At 44.2% G+C, this 21,252-nt stretch overlaps 1 protein-coding gene across 1 annotated transcript in view; it reads left to right on the plus strand.

Annotated features, from left to right (window-relative positions):
- Nucleotides 1-21,252, plus strand: part of ARHGAP18 (Rho GTPase activating protein 18) — a 730,387-nt gene that overhangs the window by 133,601 nt on the left and 575,534 nt on the right. Inside the window, exon 2 of the mRNA XM_085611821.1 lies at nucleotides 11,140-11,333. Coding sequence (XP_085467947.1) covers nucleotides 11,140-11,333 — 194 coding nt within the window. The remainder of the gene's footprint in view (nucleotides 1-11,139; nucleotides 11,334-21,252) is intronic.

A 21,252-nucleotide genomic window follows, 5' to 3' on the forward strand; every position in this document is an offset into this window, starting at 1 on the left:
CAAATGCAACCTTAAAAAAAGCATTGGAATTCCCCACTCCCTTCGATATAATGTCACTGCTGTAGCTTGTGCCAGCGGTTGAAAAATACTTTATCCTTTTGGCACATGCGCAGCATGACATGTCCAAACCATCTCCCCTCTAACCCTGGAAAAACACATGGATTAGGCTCACTTTTTTACTGGGCCACCGTGGCTATTTCTTTCCATCTGTTCGGTCCATTTTCTCCTCGTATTGCCTCTTCCCTTTTCGTAGTAGGGCTCTGTATGCCCCTTAACACCAGCCACCCTTGGCTCTTCATCGAAGTATTTTCCTCCTAGATCCTCAACATATAATTACAGTTGTTTGCAAATATGTTTTTGTAAAGATTTGAAATGTTCACTTATGTAGATAGTACCTTGAATGTTCATGCCTTTCCAACAACAAGGCTGTATGTTTGCTGCAGGTACTGTCACAGAGACCTTTTATGCATCCCTGCCATGAATGAATAATGTTCAATCTAATTTGAGCAATCAAGGTATTGATAGTAAGTTGCACCATATAGTATTGTGTCAATTTAAAAAAACAAACAAAAAAGACTGAATGACCGGGAAAAGCACAACTAGTTAATTGCCCAGTCAAAGAAAAAAGTGAAGCGATACAGCTACGCAGTGTTGTGATGCAATTCAACCCGCCGCAGTATCAGTAGCAGGGTAAGAGCAGTTCCTTTCTACAGTAACTCTGACGAAGGGTGCCAAAGTCCAGATATCCACAATATGCACATTTCACAATAATATCGGAGATATGACCATTCAGTTTACTGAAAAATGATTTATGCTCAGCATAGGTACCATCAGTGGGTTAATGGAAGTCGTGGATGGCTAAGTTCTAGGGGCCAGAAGTTAAAATGTTAGGAATACCAATTTCCTCCTAATTGTGATTCTCTCCGAATAGCAGTTAGTACATTGGTATTCCTATTGCATGAAACTCATTAAGTATAGCTGTTAGTCTGAAAATTGTTCACTTTGTGATAGCAAGCTGAAAGTCGATACAGACATTTAACTTTGTAATAGTAATCAAATGAGACCAAGCCCCAAGTGGATCTTGCCTATGACGTCATATAGTCTAAGCAAAATCCTAGGTGGCCGACAAATATAAACACATTTTTTTAAATCTTCTGATTTGCATCAAATCTGGCACAAAAGTTCATGTGTAAATGTCAGTGCATAGCATGTGCATATCCGCGTTGGATCTAGACTGTGACGTCATAAATATAAACCCAAAATGGCTGCCAGTAGGAACACCAGGAATAGGTATAATTTTGATCATTTGTATCCTTAAAACACATTCTATGAACATGTGGATAATGTTGCCATTGTAATTAAACAATACACAACTATATTAAACTCTGATAACGTTTCTACAGTATAAAACAATGAAAATGTAAGTTTGTTTACTGTCTTAATCTTGCTAACCGTTTCAACTGCAAAAGTAAAGGTCGGTGCCCGGGAGGCTCGCCTTTAGGCACTTGCATTGCTTTCGGTGCAACTTTTCACTCCAACAGCAAACACGTTCTTTGCATGCCTTAGATGCTTCCTGAATGGTTGTCAAATGTGGTACCATTACTCCATCAATCTACTTCCAGCTCCGATCATTTAAATTTGGCAGGGCTTGCATAGCCACTCCAGTCTGGCTCCAAACATGGCCCCCCTTGGTACGCAGATCATTTAACGGGTTGAAGAAGAGTGTTGTGTGTAGGTGGGATGTTTTCAATAATTCTGTTGCCACTTGCAAACATGAATTAGTAGTCTGTTAAACTGCTTTGTCAGACAGCTACAGAAACACATGTACATTCAGTCACTTACCCAGAACCTACTTGTGCATGCAGCAGATTCGAACATAGCGGTAGTCACATCTATATTGCTCACTTCTCCGTAACACAGGCACTGAGGTGTTGGTTTATAGCCACTTACACAGATATTAAGAGAGTCAGAGATACTAAAATAGACAGACACATACCGCCACATTTACTTAAACATTTCATTGCTACAGGTGTACTCCTACAATTTCTCAGATATGTTAGCAAGTACTGACACAACCTTCTCATTCATATGGAGAAATACTCTTTCAAGCATTGATGATGCTTGGTAGTACAGGTCCTTTGTATGTACCTTAACTTGTAGTTTAATTCACCATGTAAAAGCTGTTTGTCAAGTCTTAAATCCAAGTTTTAGTATACACAAGTCACACGTGAGAGATGATGTAGTTGTGCTCTAGAGCTTGCTGGTTTGTGCTTAAGAGATGAGAAGTTCTTTTCAGATTTCAAAGTTACTTATGCACTCGCATGCCCCATGTCTAGTACTACATAGAGTATGCCATACCTAAAGCAACTGACATACTTATTCAGAAAAACATGAGCCAGCTACAGAAGCACGAATAGACTCAGTCACTCACCACAAACTATTTATACATGCAGCAGACTCAAAGGTAGTTGGAGTGACACCTTCATAACTCTCTATTGCTTAACACAGGCACTCAAGTATTTGTACAGCCACTTACATACACATTTAGGCAGTCATTATATTATAGCAGGCAGTTACATACCAGCTCATTTACTTAAACATCTCATGGCACTGATTGAGATGTACTCCTGCACACTCTGAGATATGTGGTCAAGTCCTGGCACAACCTTCTCAACTATGTGCAGAAATAGTCCTTCAAACATGGGTGATGGCTACTAGTCCAGACCCAGTCTGTGCTCTCTCACTGCAAGCTTCACTTGGCATGTTATAGGTCTTTCACATATACTCAAAAGACATGCACCCAGTCACTGCCCCACTCAGACACTCCTGTACATGTACTCACAGTCAGAGACTCACTCAGACAGTGATGCACTCACTCACACACCCAGTGAGACACTTATGCAGGTTGTGCCAGACCCACTCAGACACACACATCCAATCACACACCCATTGATAAACTCAGACACTTAGCCACACATTCACTGAGGCACTCACCCACACACTCCTTTTCAAAGGTTAGAGGTAGGAAATTGATTTTTTTTTAAACCTTAGAAATTCACTGAAAAAAACAAAGTTACAGGGGCTTCTAGTTTGGATAATAAAAAATGTAAAAACCCTAGAAATTCAATGAAAGGAACCAAAGGTTACTGGGACGTTATATTTAGGCTCACAATCCACTTGTACAAAGCCAGTGAACTTCAGCATTTATACATACTTGAGCTATCTATAACTTACTCCCCCACAATGCACTGCTTATGACCTCACATATTACATCACTCATGACATGGTCAGTGACATCATTGATGACATCACTGATAACATCATCTAGTGAGTGTGAGTGTTTTCTAAACATTTCTGAGTGTTAAATATATATACTAAGATACTACAAAACGTAAGTATAGTTTGTGTACTACTAAAGAGTAATACTATTTGTAACACATATTATGTGAATGGCTGTGTGACTGTGTGTATCCGTTTGTGAGTAGGGGTCCGAGTGGCTCTGTGTGTGAATGGTTATATGAGTGAGTGAGTGGCTGTGTGTGTGGCTGTGTGGGTTAGTGAGTGTTTGTGTCAGTGGTGTACGGGTAAGTAAGTGGGTATGTGAAAGGCTAAATAGGTGAGCATTGGGGTGTGTGAATGGCTGCATGGGTGAATGAGTGGGTGCATAAGCGGTGTATGGATGAGTGTGTGTGTGTGGGTGAGTGAATGAAAGAGAGTGGTTATATGGGTGAGTTTGTGGTTGTGTCAGTGACTGTATAGGTGAGTGAGTACATGTGTTAGTATCTGAGCAAGTGTGTGGAGGTGTAAATAACTGCATGGGTCAGTGAGTGGATGTATGGGTGAGTGAGTAGGTGTGTGAGTAGCTGTATGGGTGACTGACTCAGTGTGTGAGAAGCTGTATGGGTGTATGATTGGGTGTTTTAGTGTCTGTATGTGTGAGTAGCTGCATTGGTGAGTGAGTGGGTGCGTGAGTGGTTATATTGGTGAGTTAGTAGTTATGTTAGTGGCTGTATGAGTGAGTGATTTATGAGTGACTGTGAATCAGTGAGTGTGTGAGTACTTGTAAGAGTCTGGGTTTGCGAGTGGTTGTGTGGGAGTGGGTATATGTGAGGTTGTATAGGGGTGTGACCGGTCCTTGGATGATGTCATCGGTGATGTCATGAGTGATATTACTGACCATGTCATGAGTGATGTCATTCAGTCAGTGATAACTTTATTTCGGTCAAAAGACCATAAAAGTGCACATATGTACATCAACAATTACAATAATACAATAAGACAATAAATAGACATAAAAGTTAAAATTTTAAAAAATAATGATTAAACTACTAGTTATCAATATAAGAATAATTCATTTAAAAAGGCTTGTCTCCTGCGCCACATACTGTGTAGATAGCGAGATACAGCAAAGACAGTAGTGGGATGAGTATCATAGATTAATGACCTACACGCCTGCTTAAAATGATGAAATCCCAGGTTCCTGCAAATAGGAATCCACCAACATTTCCTAATTGTGTAATAGGCAGGACAAAAAAACAGCACATGTGCAACAGACTCCGTTTTATAGTTACAGGCAGGACAACATTCCTGATTTTGGGTCTGCCATTTAAATGAAAAGGACCTAACCGGTAATGTGCCATATCTAAGCTGGATATACAATTTTCTAGCAAATGGGGGTTCTATTTGATCCATGAATTCCTCTAGTTTGGGATCTTGCTTGACCATGAGGAATTCTAAGGTCAACCTACCCATAGCTGAAGAGCTCGAAAGAGAAGAGAAATAATTTGTGGACATCAGGGAAAGAAGTTCTTTCCTCGGAATCCCAGGACAACTTGCTTCCGGGTTTGACCACAATTCCGGGAGTCCTAGTTGAATGCAGGTTGCATTAATATGCAGAAGCCAAGGGATCTTTTTGTGTTTAAGAGCAGGCCAGATCTCAGCAAATTCAGATCTATACGAGGTCAGTTCTGGCACTGACCACAGCCTCTTCCAGTACAAAATTGGTCTTGCACTAGTGATCTCCTCTATTGGAACTAGCCCAAGATCAAACCTAAGGGGAATCAACGGTGTGCTGGAAGGAAGGCCTAGTAAAGATCTTAAAAAAGACTGCTCAACCTTTGAGAGGGACATTATCTGCATATGTCCCCAAAGTTCAGCCCCATAGATTGCAGCTACTCTAGCCTGCCGACAATAAATTTCAAGGGCAGGGGACACTGGTTTAAAGGTTGATTTTTTAAAGACTTTATTTAAACCCCCTGCCAGTTGGACAAGCTTGAGCGTTGACTTAGCAATCTGAGAGTTCCAGCTAAATTTCTCCGTTAGGGTGACGCCCAGATAAACAAAGGTTTTGACTCTTTCAAGGGAGATATCAAATAATACTGGGTTAGGACGCACCCGCTTAGGGGGGTTAAAAATCATATATTTAGTTTTCCCCCGGTTTATTTCGAGTCCTCTTAGCTCACAGAACTTCGCAAAACCGTTCAATATGTTTTGTATGCCCGATGATGTTCTAGACAATAACAAAGTATCGTCTGCGAACATCAATGCGGGCACACGTCCTGATACCAATTTAGGGGCGTCATTGTTTACTACACAGTTCAAATGGTCAATAAGACCATTAATATAAAGGCTGAACAGTGTGGGAGCCAGGACACACCCTTGGCGGACGCCTTTTTGGACAGGAAAACAGTCAGTAAGCTCACCATATTTACCACACCTTACTTGGGCAAAATTATTATCGTGGAGCCTAGATAGGACGGCCAATAGGTAAGACGGAAGACCCAGATCAGCCAGTACTTGCCACAATTTAGTTCGTGGGACTAGATCAAAAGCTGCCCGCAGGTCCACAAACACCAGGTAGAGGCTGCCACCCTCGACCAAGGCTGTTTTCCAGTACAAGACCTGCAGGCGAAAAATCTGATCTAGGGTAGAAGTACCAGCCCTAAAGCCTCCCTGTAGTGTGGACAGAATCCCATTCTCCTCGATCCATCCCAAGACTCTATCCAAAAGAACCCTCCCCATTAATTTTTGTGACGTATCTATAAGACTAATAGGCCTATAGTTGGAGGGGGTTAATGGGCAGCCTTTTTTGAAAACGGGTACTATTTCGGCCCCAAGCCACGTATGGGGTATTTCACCCCCCTGTAAAATACCATTAAATAAAACAGCCAAGTAGGGTGCCCATATTTTTGGTTGAGCCCTAAATAGGTCCCCAGGCAGTTTATCCAAGCCAGGAGCCTTATTCGGAAGCATTTTTCCAATTGCTGTTTCCACCTCGTCCAAAGTAAGAAGTTCAAATGGGGCATAGCGTACTGTGGCTGATGAAGGATCTGAGGTATCAGCAAAGAGACTATCACAATCACGTATGCCATAAAGATCACAAAAGTGATTTTCCCAAATTGAGGCAGCGATGTTAGGGACAGGGGCATGCAAATGTCCACTGACTCCTGTTGCAACAATATTCCAAAATGATTTAAGGTCCTTACAGCAGAGCGCATGGCCCAACTCTTCCCACAGTACAACCTCCCCTTCCTTCTTAGCATCACTGATTGCTTTTTTGTACAGGGAACGATTTGCCCTAATTGCTTCTCTGTCCTTGGTTTTTATTACCATCAACAGGGCCTTTTTGGCTGTGCGGCAGGTTTTGTTAAACCACCGTGCTGATACAGCCTGAGACTGTGTTACCCTTTTTACTGGGTACAAAATGTCCTTTAATGCCGCAACCAATTTGCCATGGATGTCAGAGGGGGTGCCCAAAGACCCAACTCTCCCCATCTCCTCAATAAATGGTATTATTGTTCCATATAGTTCCGCCAGCTTACTATTGGACATTTGGAGTTCTGGCCACTTTACTCTCCTTCTACAATTTGTGATCGTCAAAGGATCAGTCGCAAAATTATCACCAGGGGCAGGGTTTTTAAGTCCAAAACTCCCTGGCTTAAGGGTCAAAGATAGAGCATTGTGGTCACTATCAGACCTCTCAATGACTACAAATTCATATAATCTATCCCAATATTTTGCTTCGATAAAAATGTAGTCAATTATTGAGGTATGATTTGCTCTATTAAACGTTGCTTTCCCAGGTCTATCTGGCATCACCCTTCCATTACATGCTCGCAATGATGCAGCTAGGGAGAGTGACTGCAGTTGCAAGACAAGCGGGGTCCATACCTTAACCAGAGGAGTCAATGGATCGGGGATATTCCATAGTAAGTCAACTTCATCGCGATCTCCTGTATTTGAGTCCAAGAGAGGCTCAAAGTGGCAGTTAAAATCTCCGCCCAGAATTAGAACAGTAGAGGAGTCAAGTGACTGTAAAAGTTTGGACATTTCAGTGATGGCCTTAGATTCGAAGCCCCTCTTAATAGGTCTAGAGTAAACATTAATCAGAGCAATACTTGGGCCATTCACTACGTCCACTAGTACAAGTTGTACATCCCGAGAATCAGTAGGGATGTCCTTTGCCTTAACTCCCAAATGGGAGCCAACCCATATGGACAGCCCCCCCGAAGGTCTTCCCCTACTGCTCTTACTTGCTAAAATATCAAATGTTGCAAAACCAGGAGCCACACACTCTGTAAGCAACCAGGTTTCTTGCAGCAAGCAAATATCAAAGGAAGTGATGAATGTACCCCACTCAGGATTGGGGAGTTTATTTTTAAGGCCTGCCACATTCCATGAAATAATTTTAACACCTTCAGCGTTGGGGGCTTGCTTAGATATTTGAGGATCCAAAGTGCCAGTGGAATTACTCAAAATGGGGGGCCCTTCATCCGCCCCCTGGTTAAATACACAAATTGAAGAGGGGCGTAAAATAGAAGAGGGGACGAGTGGTTCAGGAATCAAGATCCCCTTCAACGGGCTTTGTCTTTTCTTTAAATCAGCTTTACCATTTTGGAGTAGCCCAAGATTTATTATTGGGTCAGACTGAGTTGCAAGAAGGGGTAATTTAGTCATTTGCCTCGATTGTCAATCGCAACCGTCAAAGTTCGAGAGGGCCTCGTAACGGTTGGAGACATCCAATGGTGTAAATGGAACCAAATGGTCCAACCTCCTAGTGTGATTCCCATGGCTCCATGGCAGTACAGTGTCCCACCTTGAGACGCTATCGAGGGTCATTGGTTTAGGGTTGGTTTCTAGCATCTTGTACACATTTTTACAAAATGCACAAGGGTTGATCAAAGGCAAGGGGGGAACCCCAAAGTATCTGGCTCTGCTCCCTTGTTTTCTAGGGTAAAAGAAAGTTAGCTCCAAAGGGATAATAGAGGTACCTGGAGTCCCAGCGGGCCAGTTAAGAATATGCCTTACGGCCGCGGGATCCCTAAAATTAATGACAATTAGGTCCCCCACAATGTCCTTTGTCCTACTTCCCAACCAGTCTAAACGGCGAACGTGAAGAATTTCACCATTGATTGTAAGGGGAGAGGACGATTTTGGCTCAACCAGTTCACAGTCTTATTTTTAAGCTGAGAGAACCCTTCCCTCTTACCATCTGCGAGTTTAGGAACTCTCGCCAACACTACCACATAGGGAACTGCTTCAGGAGGTAATTCGACCTGGGGCTCCCTACAATTTGTTTCCCTAGCAATGCTGGGCCTCAAACACTCGTCACGACCCATATTACTTACATCTCGTTTATCCCCAACCCTCTGAGTTTCATTTGGGGCTACCAAGGCCGAATATCTTGCCGGTTTGGGGGTTAGTTGGGTCAACTCTTTGGGGGCAGTAGTCATCACACTAGCTCTAGCTGGGCATTCACCCACGGCAGGACATAAGGATGAGTTGGTTATAACGGGAGAGCGGTCCAGCATCACTATCTCTCTAATTGGTCCCACTTTGTTACTAATGGCCAATTCTATATTCCCCAGCCTTTCCTCGACCCTCTTTAGCCTCTCAATAATTGGTAAAATAAAAGACCTTATAAGATGTTCAATACATTTCAGAGGGTCACTTGGTTGTGTTACCTTGGGCGGACTATATTGGGGGGTGCCTACTTCCACCAGGTTCAAGACGGTGTTAGATACGACCTTTGGGGTTTGTGCAAGCAACGTGGGGACTTTGGGGGTAAAATCACCCGGTTTAATAGTCTTATCACTCTTCCCAAAGTCGGTGTGACTAATCCTACATCTACATGCATCTCCACCCTTCTGTCTCCTTTTCTTAAGTGGTGGGCCGAGGACTTTAGACATCAATGAATGTCTATTCTTCCTTTTTGTAGTTTCTTTATTCAACAATGAAGGAATTTGTAACACTTCTGTTCCCGGCAAAGAGTCAGACAGGCAGGAAATGGTTTTTGAGAGTGTAGAATCCAAAGAATTGGATGGGGGAAATGAAGGAGATAACTCCCGGAGGAGTGCAGGGACATCATCAAAGGTAATCAGATCATCACTAGAGGGGTTTACAGCCGACGGGGTAATTAGTTGTGATGAATCAATGGGGGGCCTTTTCTTCAAACACTCAATTGACTGGCGGCGCTCAGCCCTGCGCTCAGCTAGTGTATCCTCCCTCTCTTGGTCTATTGTGACCCTACTAAAGTAACGGTCCAATGTACCCTTGGCCAATCCACCAGACTTTAGAGAGGACAGATACTCTTGGCTCTCAGCCATAGTGAAATAGATGGACAAACAATCACTTAGACTTCGCCACGGGAGAGATGAAAAGTAGTCCCAGACAGAATATGGAGCGAACTATAATAGTTCAAGTAAGTCCCAATCAGTGTCTCTGGCCCACAATAGGCCTATCACCAGGCCGTGACAGACCACAAAGAGTGACAGTGAATTTCCTAACAGTCAGAAGCTAATCAGGTGGCCAATCTTGGTAGATCCGATATCACACAATAAGAGGGCAATACACAAGTCAATACCAGAACAGGTAGGTACTAGCAACACTTACAGTTCTATGGAAGTCAGAGGGTATGCCCAGCCCGGCCTCATCCGGTCCTTGACGGGCAAGGACGGGCCCGCCCTTGGCCCGGGCTTTGCCCGGGCGCCGCCCGCGCGCGTCCCGCGCTGCGGGGCACCGGTGATGCTGATAAGGGGCCCAGGCGCCGCCTGATGACAAACGGCGTGCGCCTGGGTCGGAGCTTGCTGGGAAATGTAGTTCCTTTTCCCCCGTATGCCGTTTCCCTCACGGCGATGCAGGTTTAGTCAGCAGTCAGCTTGAGGGCTTTACAGCGAGTGTTATTCCCGCTACAGCCGTTCCCCTCACGGCGCAAATATGATAGATCCTTAGTTCAGGAGTGATGTAATATGTGTAGTCATAAGCAGTGAATTACAGGGGCGTAGGTTATAGTTAACTCAGATAACTACAACTGCCGAATTTCACTAGTTTTGTAGGAGTGAAATGTGAGCCTAAATATAAAGTACCTGTAACCTTTGCATTATGTGGAAAAGGCAACAACTTTTTTCGCTCTTTCCTAGAAACATCCATCTTTCAATATATTTTTTGAATTGACCTACAATATCTCTATTTATTGTTCTCTTCTAATTGTACCAAATTAAAATATATACAATTTGTGACCATTTGATGATTGCTCATGCTGTTTCTGTGCACAATTTATATTTTCTTAGGTGTTTATAATGCTTCAGAAGAGCTAACTGAACAGTCACTGTGTTTAATGCATTTTAGACAAGACCTTGTGCAGTTTAGATAGGACCCCGATTTCCTGGCCCTTTGCAAAAAGCGTTAGCAGCATTCTTATGTGGTTGTTTATATATCAAATAGAATTGATTTAGAGAGGGACTGTTTACAGTTTGAAATTGATTTTTTCACCCAAAAAAGTGCTGTTTTTAATGTGCTTTATAAGTAGTTGGGCATACTTTTGCAGTCTTTCTCAAACTATTGATTTGTATGTTCTCACCAAGCCTATAGACGGTAATGATAGCATCGACCTATATTTCACGATTGTGTCTGCTTGGGGAAGGGATTGGACACTAGTATTCTCCTTGTGTGTTTAGATAATAGGAGATCATAAATTTGTATAGCTTTACTTTTTGAAAACAATAAATCAGGAGATATATATTAGGCAGAGTTAATAACTGGGAATCGCTTGTATTGTCCTTTAAAGAGCAGCAGAATATAGTTATTCTTTTATCACTGTTCTGTAAAGCTAATGGCTCTTTTCTTTTGTTGAATCCACAGATCTGGACAACATGCCATGAACCATGGGAGTTCCCCAAAAAGCACCAGAAGGCCCCCCCTTGACCGTTCTGGTTCCCAGGATTCCTTGGACGAGCTTTCTATGGATGATTATTTCACAGAGATTCAGAACATCAACGAAACCAGCACTTCAAGTCCGGAAGAAAAGGATGACGCGGTGTTTAAGGAGCCAGATGGTAAATAAGCAAAAAAATTTGATTGATTATTAATTTCATTTGTATGTGGAATGGAATTATAACATGTTGGGCCTCATGTAGGAAGCCAAATACTGGTCGGTAACGGCCGAAATTCGGTAAATATCCCGTTACCGACCGGTATTTAGGCATTTGCTATGTAGGGGGCTGATTTCTGGATTCGGTATTTACCGAATCGGAAATTAAGAAATCGGTAAAATACCGATTCGGTAAATACCGAATCCAGAAATCAGATGTAGGGAGCACTCTAAAGAGTGAAAATTAGTATTAGAAATTCGTTATTTACCACCAAATACAGGTTGGTTATAAATAACGAATAACTGGCAAAAAGCAATATTGAGCAGATTTAAGAGTGCCATATGGCAGACATACATGCCCTTAGGGCATGTATGTGCGCCACATGTGCACACATGCAAGATTCAGAGGTGCAACAGGGTGTCAATGTGACACCCTGCCACCCTTGAATATGCTCCCCCCATTACCGAATCGGTATTTACCGAATCGGTAATGAGGCATACCTTCCCATTGATTCCTATGGGCCTCCAGGCCCATAGGAATCAATGGGAAGGTATGCCTCATTACCGAATCGGTAAATACCGATTCATAATTACCGAATTTTTCCGAATCGGTAAACTTTAGCGAATCATTACCTACATCACATTTACCGATTCATAAATGCCGAATCTGTAAAATTCGGTATTTATGAATCGGTAAATGTGAGGCTACCTACATATGGCCCATTGTGAGCTATTTGGTTGGAATACTTAGACTGGGGACACATCTCGTTTTGAACTATGTGCGTGCAGTTTTAGTACTTTAGTATATAAAATATTAGTTACTGTCTGTCGCTCAATGATGTAATGAACAAATAATCCTCATTATGTCCTTCTAAGTGTTTGCTCAAGGAGTGACCAAACAATTTTACATTTCTTATTTTTTTGTAAATTTTATATTAAATATATTAAATGGTTTTTAACTCCGTATTTTAAAAAATTAAAACCCATTAGCCTGGATCTTGCACTCCTAATGATATTAACCCTGGACGATTCTGAACTTATTTTTCGTATGGGTTCTTTTTTAAAAACTGTGGTTCGTGCCCATTTAACCATGTCCTAAAGCTTGAACGAACTGTTGTTTTTATTTTGTAAATATTAGCATATTGCCTATTTGCAATGTCACTTGTACCTTGTGCTTTTATGGATTTTTATAATCCGAATAAAGTCTTCGAATTGAATTGTTTGCTCAAGGAATTTCTTCGCCATTTATTTTTAAAAGACTATGGTTCAGATGTATGACCATAGCATCGCAATTTGCTTGTTGCAAAATGCTATGTTCAACAGTGTCTGAGACACTGTTTGTGATTCCCAATGGGGTCGCAAATTGCATGCCTCATGAATATTAATGAGGCTGTCGCAATTTGCGACTCTATTGGGAATGGCTAGCACTCCCAGGGATGGTGGCCTGCTGGGGTCAGCAGACCACCATGTCTGGGACTGCTTTGTCAATAAAGCAGATTTTTTTTAAAATGCAGACCGTTTTTCTTAATGGAAAACGGGATGCACATATAAAAAATAAAAATTGAACTTTTCAGTTTCATTTTTTAAGGGCAGGCAGTAATCCCTGGGACCACTGCCTGCTCTTAAAAAATATTTGTGCATGCATTCCCAAAGGGACCCCTTCCCGTTTGCGAGTGCCTTAGCACCCTTGTGAGAAGGGTGGTAAACTGTGAGTGTTTTGCGACCGCAATTGCGGTTGCAAAACATTCATACATGGGTTCTGGACTCAATATTAGAAAGGGACACCCTTGGCACGCCCCTTCCTAATAGTGAGTCGCTCATCCTAATTCGCAAGTCGCTAATTGATTAGCGACTCGCAAAATAGGCTTAGTACATTGGCCACATGTTTTGTGCGGTCGCAAACGGGCCTAAAACCCCTTTGCGGCCACTGAAAACCCGCGACCCTAACTCATCCAAGAAGTGGCATCATGATACTTCACGAGACATTTTGCTTTATAATGCCATACAGCGCATTAGTCTTTACAGCAAGCTACAATAGTGTAGTGGTACTTGGGAGAGTGACTAAAGATGGTATATTATAGCGAGTATAAGAGAGTTCAAGTAAGTCCTCGGTCATCGGAGGAAAACCAAATAGCCGGAAGTAATAAAGGAAGTCTGGGTGTCAGAAGGTTAGGCAGAATTCAGTGGCAATCAAATATAAAGCAAAAGATGATAATGCGATTGGAAGACTGCTTTAGTGACCAATTTAAATCTAAAATGTTTAGGAAGCAGTGGTCTAACATACTAACCTACTAACGTCTTGGTGCACATCTTCATTTCCTTATATTCAGACAGAAAGAAAATCAAAAGTTTGTTTTGGGCCCCAGCTAAACTGCACAAAGCTCCAGTAATGATGATTTTACCTGCTGGAGATGTTGCAGAATACACTCATGATTTCGTCCCCTGTCAATCAGCGAATTCGTTTTATGTTCCAACGGAGCTTGATCTAGAAACGTTAGTGCTTGAGCTCACTGTCTCAGGGTACCCGTTTACCCATTTTAAAGACTGACCAAAGAAAATTCAAGACTCAGACATCCCTATTCGAATATACAGCGTCATTATCGCACTCCTAGACTGTTAAGAAGGTTGGGGAAGTTGCACAGCATAATGTAGACAGTAGAGAAAGGGGTGAAAATGAGGGCAAACATTAATTGGGAAGTAGACACTTGAGGGTGACAGAAGATGAAGATTGAAGAGGCAGGGTACAGCGGGCACCCCGGCGAAGAAGAGCTAAAAAAAAAAAAGACGAGATGTGATAACCGATGCAGTATGGAGGCACTGGTTGAAAACGAGGTGGAGCTCCTGAGAGGACAAAGAACACTGAGGTGAGCCGCAAACCCAAAGGCCAGAATCAAGAGCTATTCCACAGGCCAAAATCTAAAACATTCAAAAAGGTTAGGGTGCTGAGAAGAAGAGACATAAAAATTCAACCAAAAACTGAATTTGGTGAAGACGTTTACTGGTGGGCACCCTTGTATGGTAAATATTTTTTACTGAATTCAGATGGGAACATCAGCTGGGTTCATTGAGTGGAGGGAACGCAAATGCAGGTTAGAATGTGATACTAGCTCTCCTTACTAATGCATTTATTATTTCTAAATGATGTAACCTCTGTGAAAAGTGTTGAAAGTAATACTCTTTTTAGATCTGAAAAAGTCTCTTGATGATCCTGATTGGCTAAAGACCATTATTCCCTTTGACATTAGATGTTTTTTTAGGAGATGTGGGACAAGTCACGGCGGGGTCTTTATGTTGATGGCTATGGCTCTTTTGCAAATAACGCTTCACCCTCACCTAGTGGGAGATAAAGCGGGGGCCTTGTGACTTTTGTTAAATTAGATTTTACTTCTAAAATGGAAGTGATCTTGGGTATACTCGGTGTTCTTCTTTCTTTTATTAACCACACTCGGATCTTGTGTATTAATTTATACTATGCTATTCATGCTAAGACAACACACGATGTGCTGATGTAAATTGGCACTTTTTAAATGCCTTTTCTTCCTCTCAGCCCTGTAAACAGACAGTTCTGATGATTCTTGGTGATTTTCAATCTCCACCCCAGCAGAGATTGTTATTTGTATGGAGGATTGAACCAGGGGGTGGTATTTTAGACCAAGTCCTTCTTAAGCACACCGCACAGGTAGATTTGATGAATGAGTTGTCATTAGAACACAAACTGGTTAATCTCATGAGTGTAGGGACTGTGCTCTCAGGCAATAGTGTCCCAACATTTAGCGGTCTAGGAACTGGGTTTTACATTGACTATATATGTATGTGTCAGTGGGTTTATAAATATAGAGCAGCCTTAAAACATAGGAAGCCTGTATTAAAGAGAAACTTATGGGAGGACATTATAACAGCTCGCACCTTTAGAGCTAACACTATGTCTTGGAAGGTGGTCAATCACTCTTTATTCAAAGAGGACCTGGTGTCTGATCAAACATGGGAGGACTATTTTTCTGCCTTATACGAGGGGGAGGACTCCGAACCATCAATTTCATCTTTAGAACAGGGAGAAAAGCTGATGCTCCACTGGGATGAGATAAGAGATGGAATCGTGTCCGCTCCTGAGGGTAAGGCCCCAGGCGCAAATGGGGTCCCGGGGGACCTTTTAAGTTCATGGTGGGTGTATGGGCTCCTCTTCTCACCTCCACATCAATGCTGCCACCAGTTGCTCCTTGCCCTTGACGTGGCATCATTCTGTGATAGTGCCTGTATTCAGGAAAGGGGATAGGAATGATCCTGCTTATTACAGACCTAGCTTGCTAATTGACATAGAGGTGAAATCATTGGACGGAGAATTTTGAAGAGACTAGCTCAATGGGCGGATGACCATAATATTCGAGGCATGTGGGCTGCTGAATTCCTATCTGTGCATAGATCGCCGCCTAGTGTTGGGTCCGGATGATTGCACATTGTTGTCCTGGAAGAGTCTTCGAAGTATCACGAGATAGGTGGCTCCTCCCCTGGACTACAGTGCGCATGGGCATCCCCTCCATCCTTAGATTCTTTTTTTCCGCCATTGGGTTCGGATGTTCTAATCTTAGCTCTTTGAGTATTTAGGCCTTTACATTCGTCGGTATTGTTTTCGTTCGGCTCCAAGTATATTTGTCGAGGGAGTTCTCGAGTAGATCATCAACGATAGAACCAAAGACATCGAATAGCCCCTTTAAGCGTTGCCCTCTTTGCAACGCTAAGTATGCTCGCTTCGACGTGCACCCTGTGTGCAACAAGTGCCTCTCTCCAAACCACGACAAAGCCACCTGTATGGCGTGTTCCAGGTTTCGATCGAAAAAGACCCTTCGCATTAGTCGAGCAGCTTGGCTCGAGGCGCAGAAAGCGACGCCGAACCCGGACAACATCTTTGGGACAGAAGATGAGGAGGTCGTGGACCTTGAAGTTCGGGGGGAGCTCTCGGATCCGGCTTCGGAGCAAGAATAAGACTATGATGCCGAAGACGAGCGTATAGTAGACGAACAGGAAGATGGTGTCGTCGAAGAGGTAGGAGACGACGAGGAGGCCCTTGGGGCCGAGGAATATGGCTCGGAAGATGAGCTAGGCCAACATGTCGGTACAGGACCCAGAAAGGCACTCGATAAGGCTCAGGTCGAGGGATCGCCACAAGGCCTTACCCAAGATCATTCCTCTCGTTCTACAGCCCCGCATAAAGGCCCGGCTACGAACTACCCTAAAGAGCCATCTGTATCGAAAGCGCCATCATTCGATCAAACAAAATCGAAACTGAAGGCACAGGCACCTACCTCGAAACCGAAAGTGAAAGAGTCTCTCATCGGCAACAAGGCCTCGAAGCCCTCGGAGCCGAACAAACAAAAGAAGGCCGTCGACGCACAGAGACTTCATGGGGACGTCGAGCCGAAGGCGGCGCCAACAACCAAGGTCAAGGTTGCCGACCCGAAAAAATCGGCGCCGAGGATCGTCGACACAAAAATACAGAGCGCCTCGCGACGGCCGACCCATCCCGGTCCTCGTGTCGAGAACACGGCATCTGGTTCTGGGTTAGATACCACGTCCAAGAGGGTATCGACGAAACGTGTCGACTCAACAACACCGTCTCCCTTCCTAAAGAAGAAGGTGTCGGAGTCGTTACTCCGCATCCACGACACAACTTCCATGCTCGGCGCAAAAGCACCCCCGCAGCCGAAGACGGTCAGCACAGTTCACATCGCGTCGACGCACATAAAATTCGGACTACCACCGGCGGTACGACCGAAGCTGTTCGACGCAAAGAAGGGTCTCGAGCCGCAAAAAGGGATCGACCCGAAGAAACCTGTCGAAGCACCAACAGGAATGCCAATGGGACAGAGAGCTGTCGAAGTACATTAGGAAGATGAGGAGCCAAGGTAGTTTATCGATGCAGAGACTGGTAGACTGTCAATATATAAAAGGAAGATACTGCCAGAGAAATCAATGGAGCCATACAAAATTCCATTGAAGAAGAAGAGGACCACGTCACCAGTTCTAGTAGAACATGGTCACTATTATGACCAGGAGCCTCAGTCATTCTCACCCACACAATTTGATGTGGATGCAGGGGATGCTGGTGATGTTGAGGACACTTATCCTGTGGACACTGACCCTGAAGATCAAAACCAACCTTGGGTGGACGATATTGGTACAGGGGACCCACATACTGCTCCAGACACACAGGCATATGTGGTAAAATAGTCTCCTACTGAGGATACTGCTGCTTTCAATGCCTTGATTGAGAGAGCAGCTAAAAATCATGATGTACAGCTCCACACTGATCCTATTGAGGATGATTTTCTGATGGATACCTTCTCTATCTCAGAAAGATCTGTTAAGACTCTGCCCATGCTGAAGGGGGTCCTAAAACCGGCTAATGACATTTTTAAGGAGACCACAAGGGCAAGAGTACTAAACCCTAGAATCGACAAAAAATATAGGCCAGCTCCTGTGGACCCTACCTACATAAGAGGCCAGTTGCCTTTGGACTTGTTGGTGGTGTCCAATGCTCAGAAGAGAGCCAATTCACAGACAACGGGTGATGCTCCTCCCCCTGACAAGGAGTCTAAGGTCTTGGAGACTTCAGGGAAAAGAGTTGCTGCACAGGCAGCTAACATCTGGAGAATTGCCAACACTCAGGCACTTCTGGCTTGATACGACAGGGCGCATTATGATACCCTAGAGACACTGCTACAGCATCTCCCAGATCAGTTTAAGGAAGGAGCAGAGTCGCTTATTACTGAAGGGAAGCTCATAAGCAACACTTCCATTAAGTGCGCTCTTGACGTAGCGGACACTGCAGCTAGGGCTATTAATACCAGCGTCATGTTAAGAAGACATGCTTGGTTGAGAATCTCAGTATTCAAACCAGAGATACAAACAACGATACTCAATCAACCTGTCAACCCTGACTCCCTTTTTGGCCCCGAAGTTGACACCACCCTAGAAAAGATCAAAAAAGATACAGAGACTGCAAAGTCTATGGGGGCTCTGCAATCACAGCAGTTTAGGAGTGGGTCCTTTCGTCGCTCTACCAACAGAGGACCATCTAGAGGCCAGAACTCCCAACAGTCGCATTACACTAAACAAGGTACACAGACCACCTATAATAAGAATAACAGAGGTGGATACCATGGAAACAACGTCAAGGGCAGAGGCCGAGGAAACAACAGCTCCAGGTCCTCCGCCACCAACAAACAGTGACGCCTCGTCACTGCCCCCCGACCACGTAACACCTGTCGGGAGGGAGACTCCAGGAGTTCCTGCCAGTCTGGAAGTCCATCACTACAGACAGGTGGGTGAGAGACATTGTCCAGTACGGTTATTGTCTGGAGCTCACATCCACTCCACCAAACATACCACCAAGACACCGTCCTATGTCCGCAGAGCACTTGCACTTATTCCACCAGGAAGTTCTCAGTATGCTCCAAAAAGGAGCCATAGAACTCGTGCCAGCAGAAGAACAGGGATCAGGAGTGTACTCACTGTATTTTCTGATCCCCAAAAAGGACGGGTCTCTCAGACCCATACTGGATTTAAGACCTCTAAACTGTTACATTCTGTCAGAGCATTTTCACATGCTCACCTTGCAACAGGTGCTGCCGTTGCTCAAACCGGGAGACTTTCTCGCGACACTAGATCTCAAAGATGCGTATTTCCATATACCCATACACCCATCACACAGGAAATATCTCAGGTTCACTGTTCTCAACCAACATTACCAGTTCAAAGTCCTCCCTTTCGGAGTAACAACGGCACCCAGAGTGTTCACCAAGTGCCTGGCAACAGTGGCGGTGCACTTATGGAGACAGCACATACATGTCTATCCTTATCTGTACGACTGGCTTATCCAGGGAAGGTCGGCCCAGCAGTGTTCCAACCACGTAACCCACACCATTCACCTTCTTCACAGCCTTGGCTTCTCCCTCAATTATCCGAAGTCACACCTTCAACCCGCCCACGTACAGCAGTACCTAGGCGCGACCATAGACACTCTGGCAGCCAAGGCACAGCCCAATTCAGTAAGGATCAACAGCATGCAGTTGCTCATAAAAAAGTTCAAACCTCAACACTCGGTACCGGCAGGAGTGTTTATGCAGTTGATAGGCATGATGGCCTCCTGCATCTTCATAGTCCCGCACGCGAGGTTACATATGCGCCCGCTTCAGGAGTGCTTGGCACGTCAGTGGAATCAGGCTCACGGACAATTGAAGGACCTAGTGTTGGTGAGCGGTCGGGCATACAACTCTCTGCATTGGTGGAATCCACAAAACCTTTGCAAGGGCCGACCGTTCCAAGAGCCTGTCCCACAAATCATACTGACGGCGGACGCGTCTCTCCAGGGATGGGGAGCTCATGTACTCAATTACACAGTGCAGGGACTATGGACGACACAGCAAAGGAGGATGCACATCAACCTTCTGGAACTCATGGCAATCTTCCTTGCAATGAAGGCATTCAAAGTACACTTGTGCAACAAAGTCGTGTTGATCCGGACGGACAACATGACCGCCATGTACTACATACAAAAGCAGGGAGGGACACACTCCCCACAGTTGTCCCATCTGGCTCAGAGCATGTGGAAGTGGGCCATTCAGAGGAACATCTTCCTCATGGCAGAACACCTCCCAGGCAAGGACAACCAGATGGCGGATCTGCTCAGCAGACACAGCCACCAAATACACAGGGTGGGAGATACATCCATCAGTACTCCAACCGTACTTCCAACGGTGGGGTCATCCAGAGATAGACCTATTCGCCACAAGGGAAAACACAAAATGACAAAACTTTGCCGCCAGGTTCCCACATCCACAGTCGCAGGGCAATGCAATATGGATGAACTGGTCAGGCAGATTTGTGTACGCTTTTCCCCCAGCACCGTTAATACCGCTGGTGGCACGCAAACTGAGGCAACACTCAATGACGCTCATCCTGGTTGCTCCAACGTGGGCACGCCAACCATGGTACACCACGTTTCTGGAACTCTCCGTGGTACCGCATCAACGCCTACGGCTAACACCCACGCTTTTAACGCAGAGCCATGGCGAGATTCAGCACCCAGATCCGCAACAGCTGAACCTGGCGATCTGGCTCCTGAGATCTTAGAATTTGGCTACCTAAACTTACCTCCAGAATGTATGAATATCATCAAGGAGGCACGGAGACCCACTACCAGAGCCTGCTACGCAGCTAAGTGGAAAAGATTTGTCATTTATTGTAAAAATAATGACATCAATCCGCTGGATGCATCAACGCAAAACATTATCTGTTATCTATTACACTTATACCGATGCAATCTAGCATACAATTCCATCTGTATACATTTAACCGCACTGGCAGCTTACCTTCAGAACAGGCAGCACCTCTCACTGTTCAAAGTGCCTGCCATCAGAGCTTTCTTGGAGGGACTCAAACGTGTGATTCCTCCAAGACACCCTCCTTCACCAGTCTGGAACCTAAATGTGGTCCTCACCAGACTGATGGGACCACCTTTTGAACCTGTACACTCTTGTGAGATTCAATTTCTAACATGGAAAGTAGCTTTCCTAGTTGCCATTACTTCCCTAAGAAGAGTTAGTGAACTTCAGGCACTAACCATTCAAGAGCCATTTATACAGGTTCATGCTAACAGGGTCGTACTACGCACCAACCCTACTTTCATGCCCAAGGTAATTTCGCAGTTCCATATGAACCAATCCATAGAACTACCAGTGTTTTATCCTAATCCTGAGAATGTAGCAGAGAGAATGCTCCACACACTTGATATCAAAAGAGCTCTCCTGTACTATATTGACAGAACACAACATTTCAGGAAAACAAAACAACTGTTTGTTGCCTTTTCTCCACAGTACAAAGGCAAC

The sequence above is a fragment of the Triturus cristatus genome, chromosome 6 (assembly GCF_964204655.1).
Source record: "Triturus cristatus chromosome 6, aTriCri1.1, whole genome shotgun sequence".
Classification (NCBI taxonomy): Eukaryota; Metazoa; Chordata; class Amphibia; order Caudata; family Salamandridae; genus Triturus; species Triturus cristatus.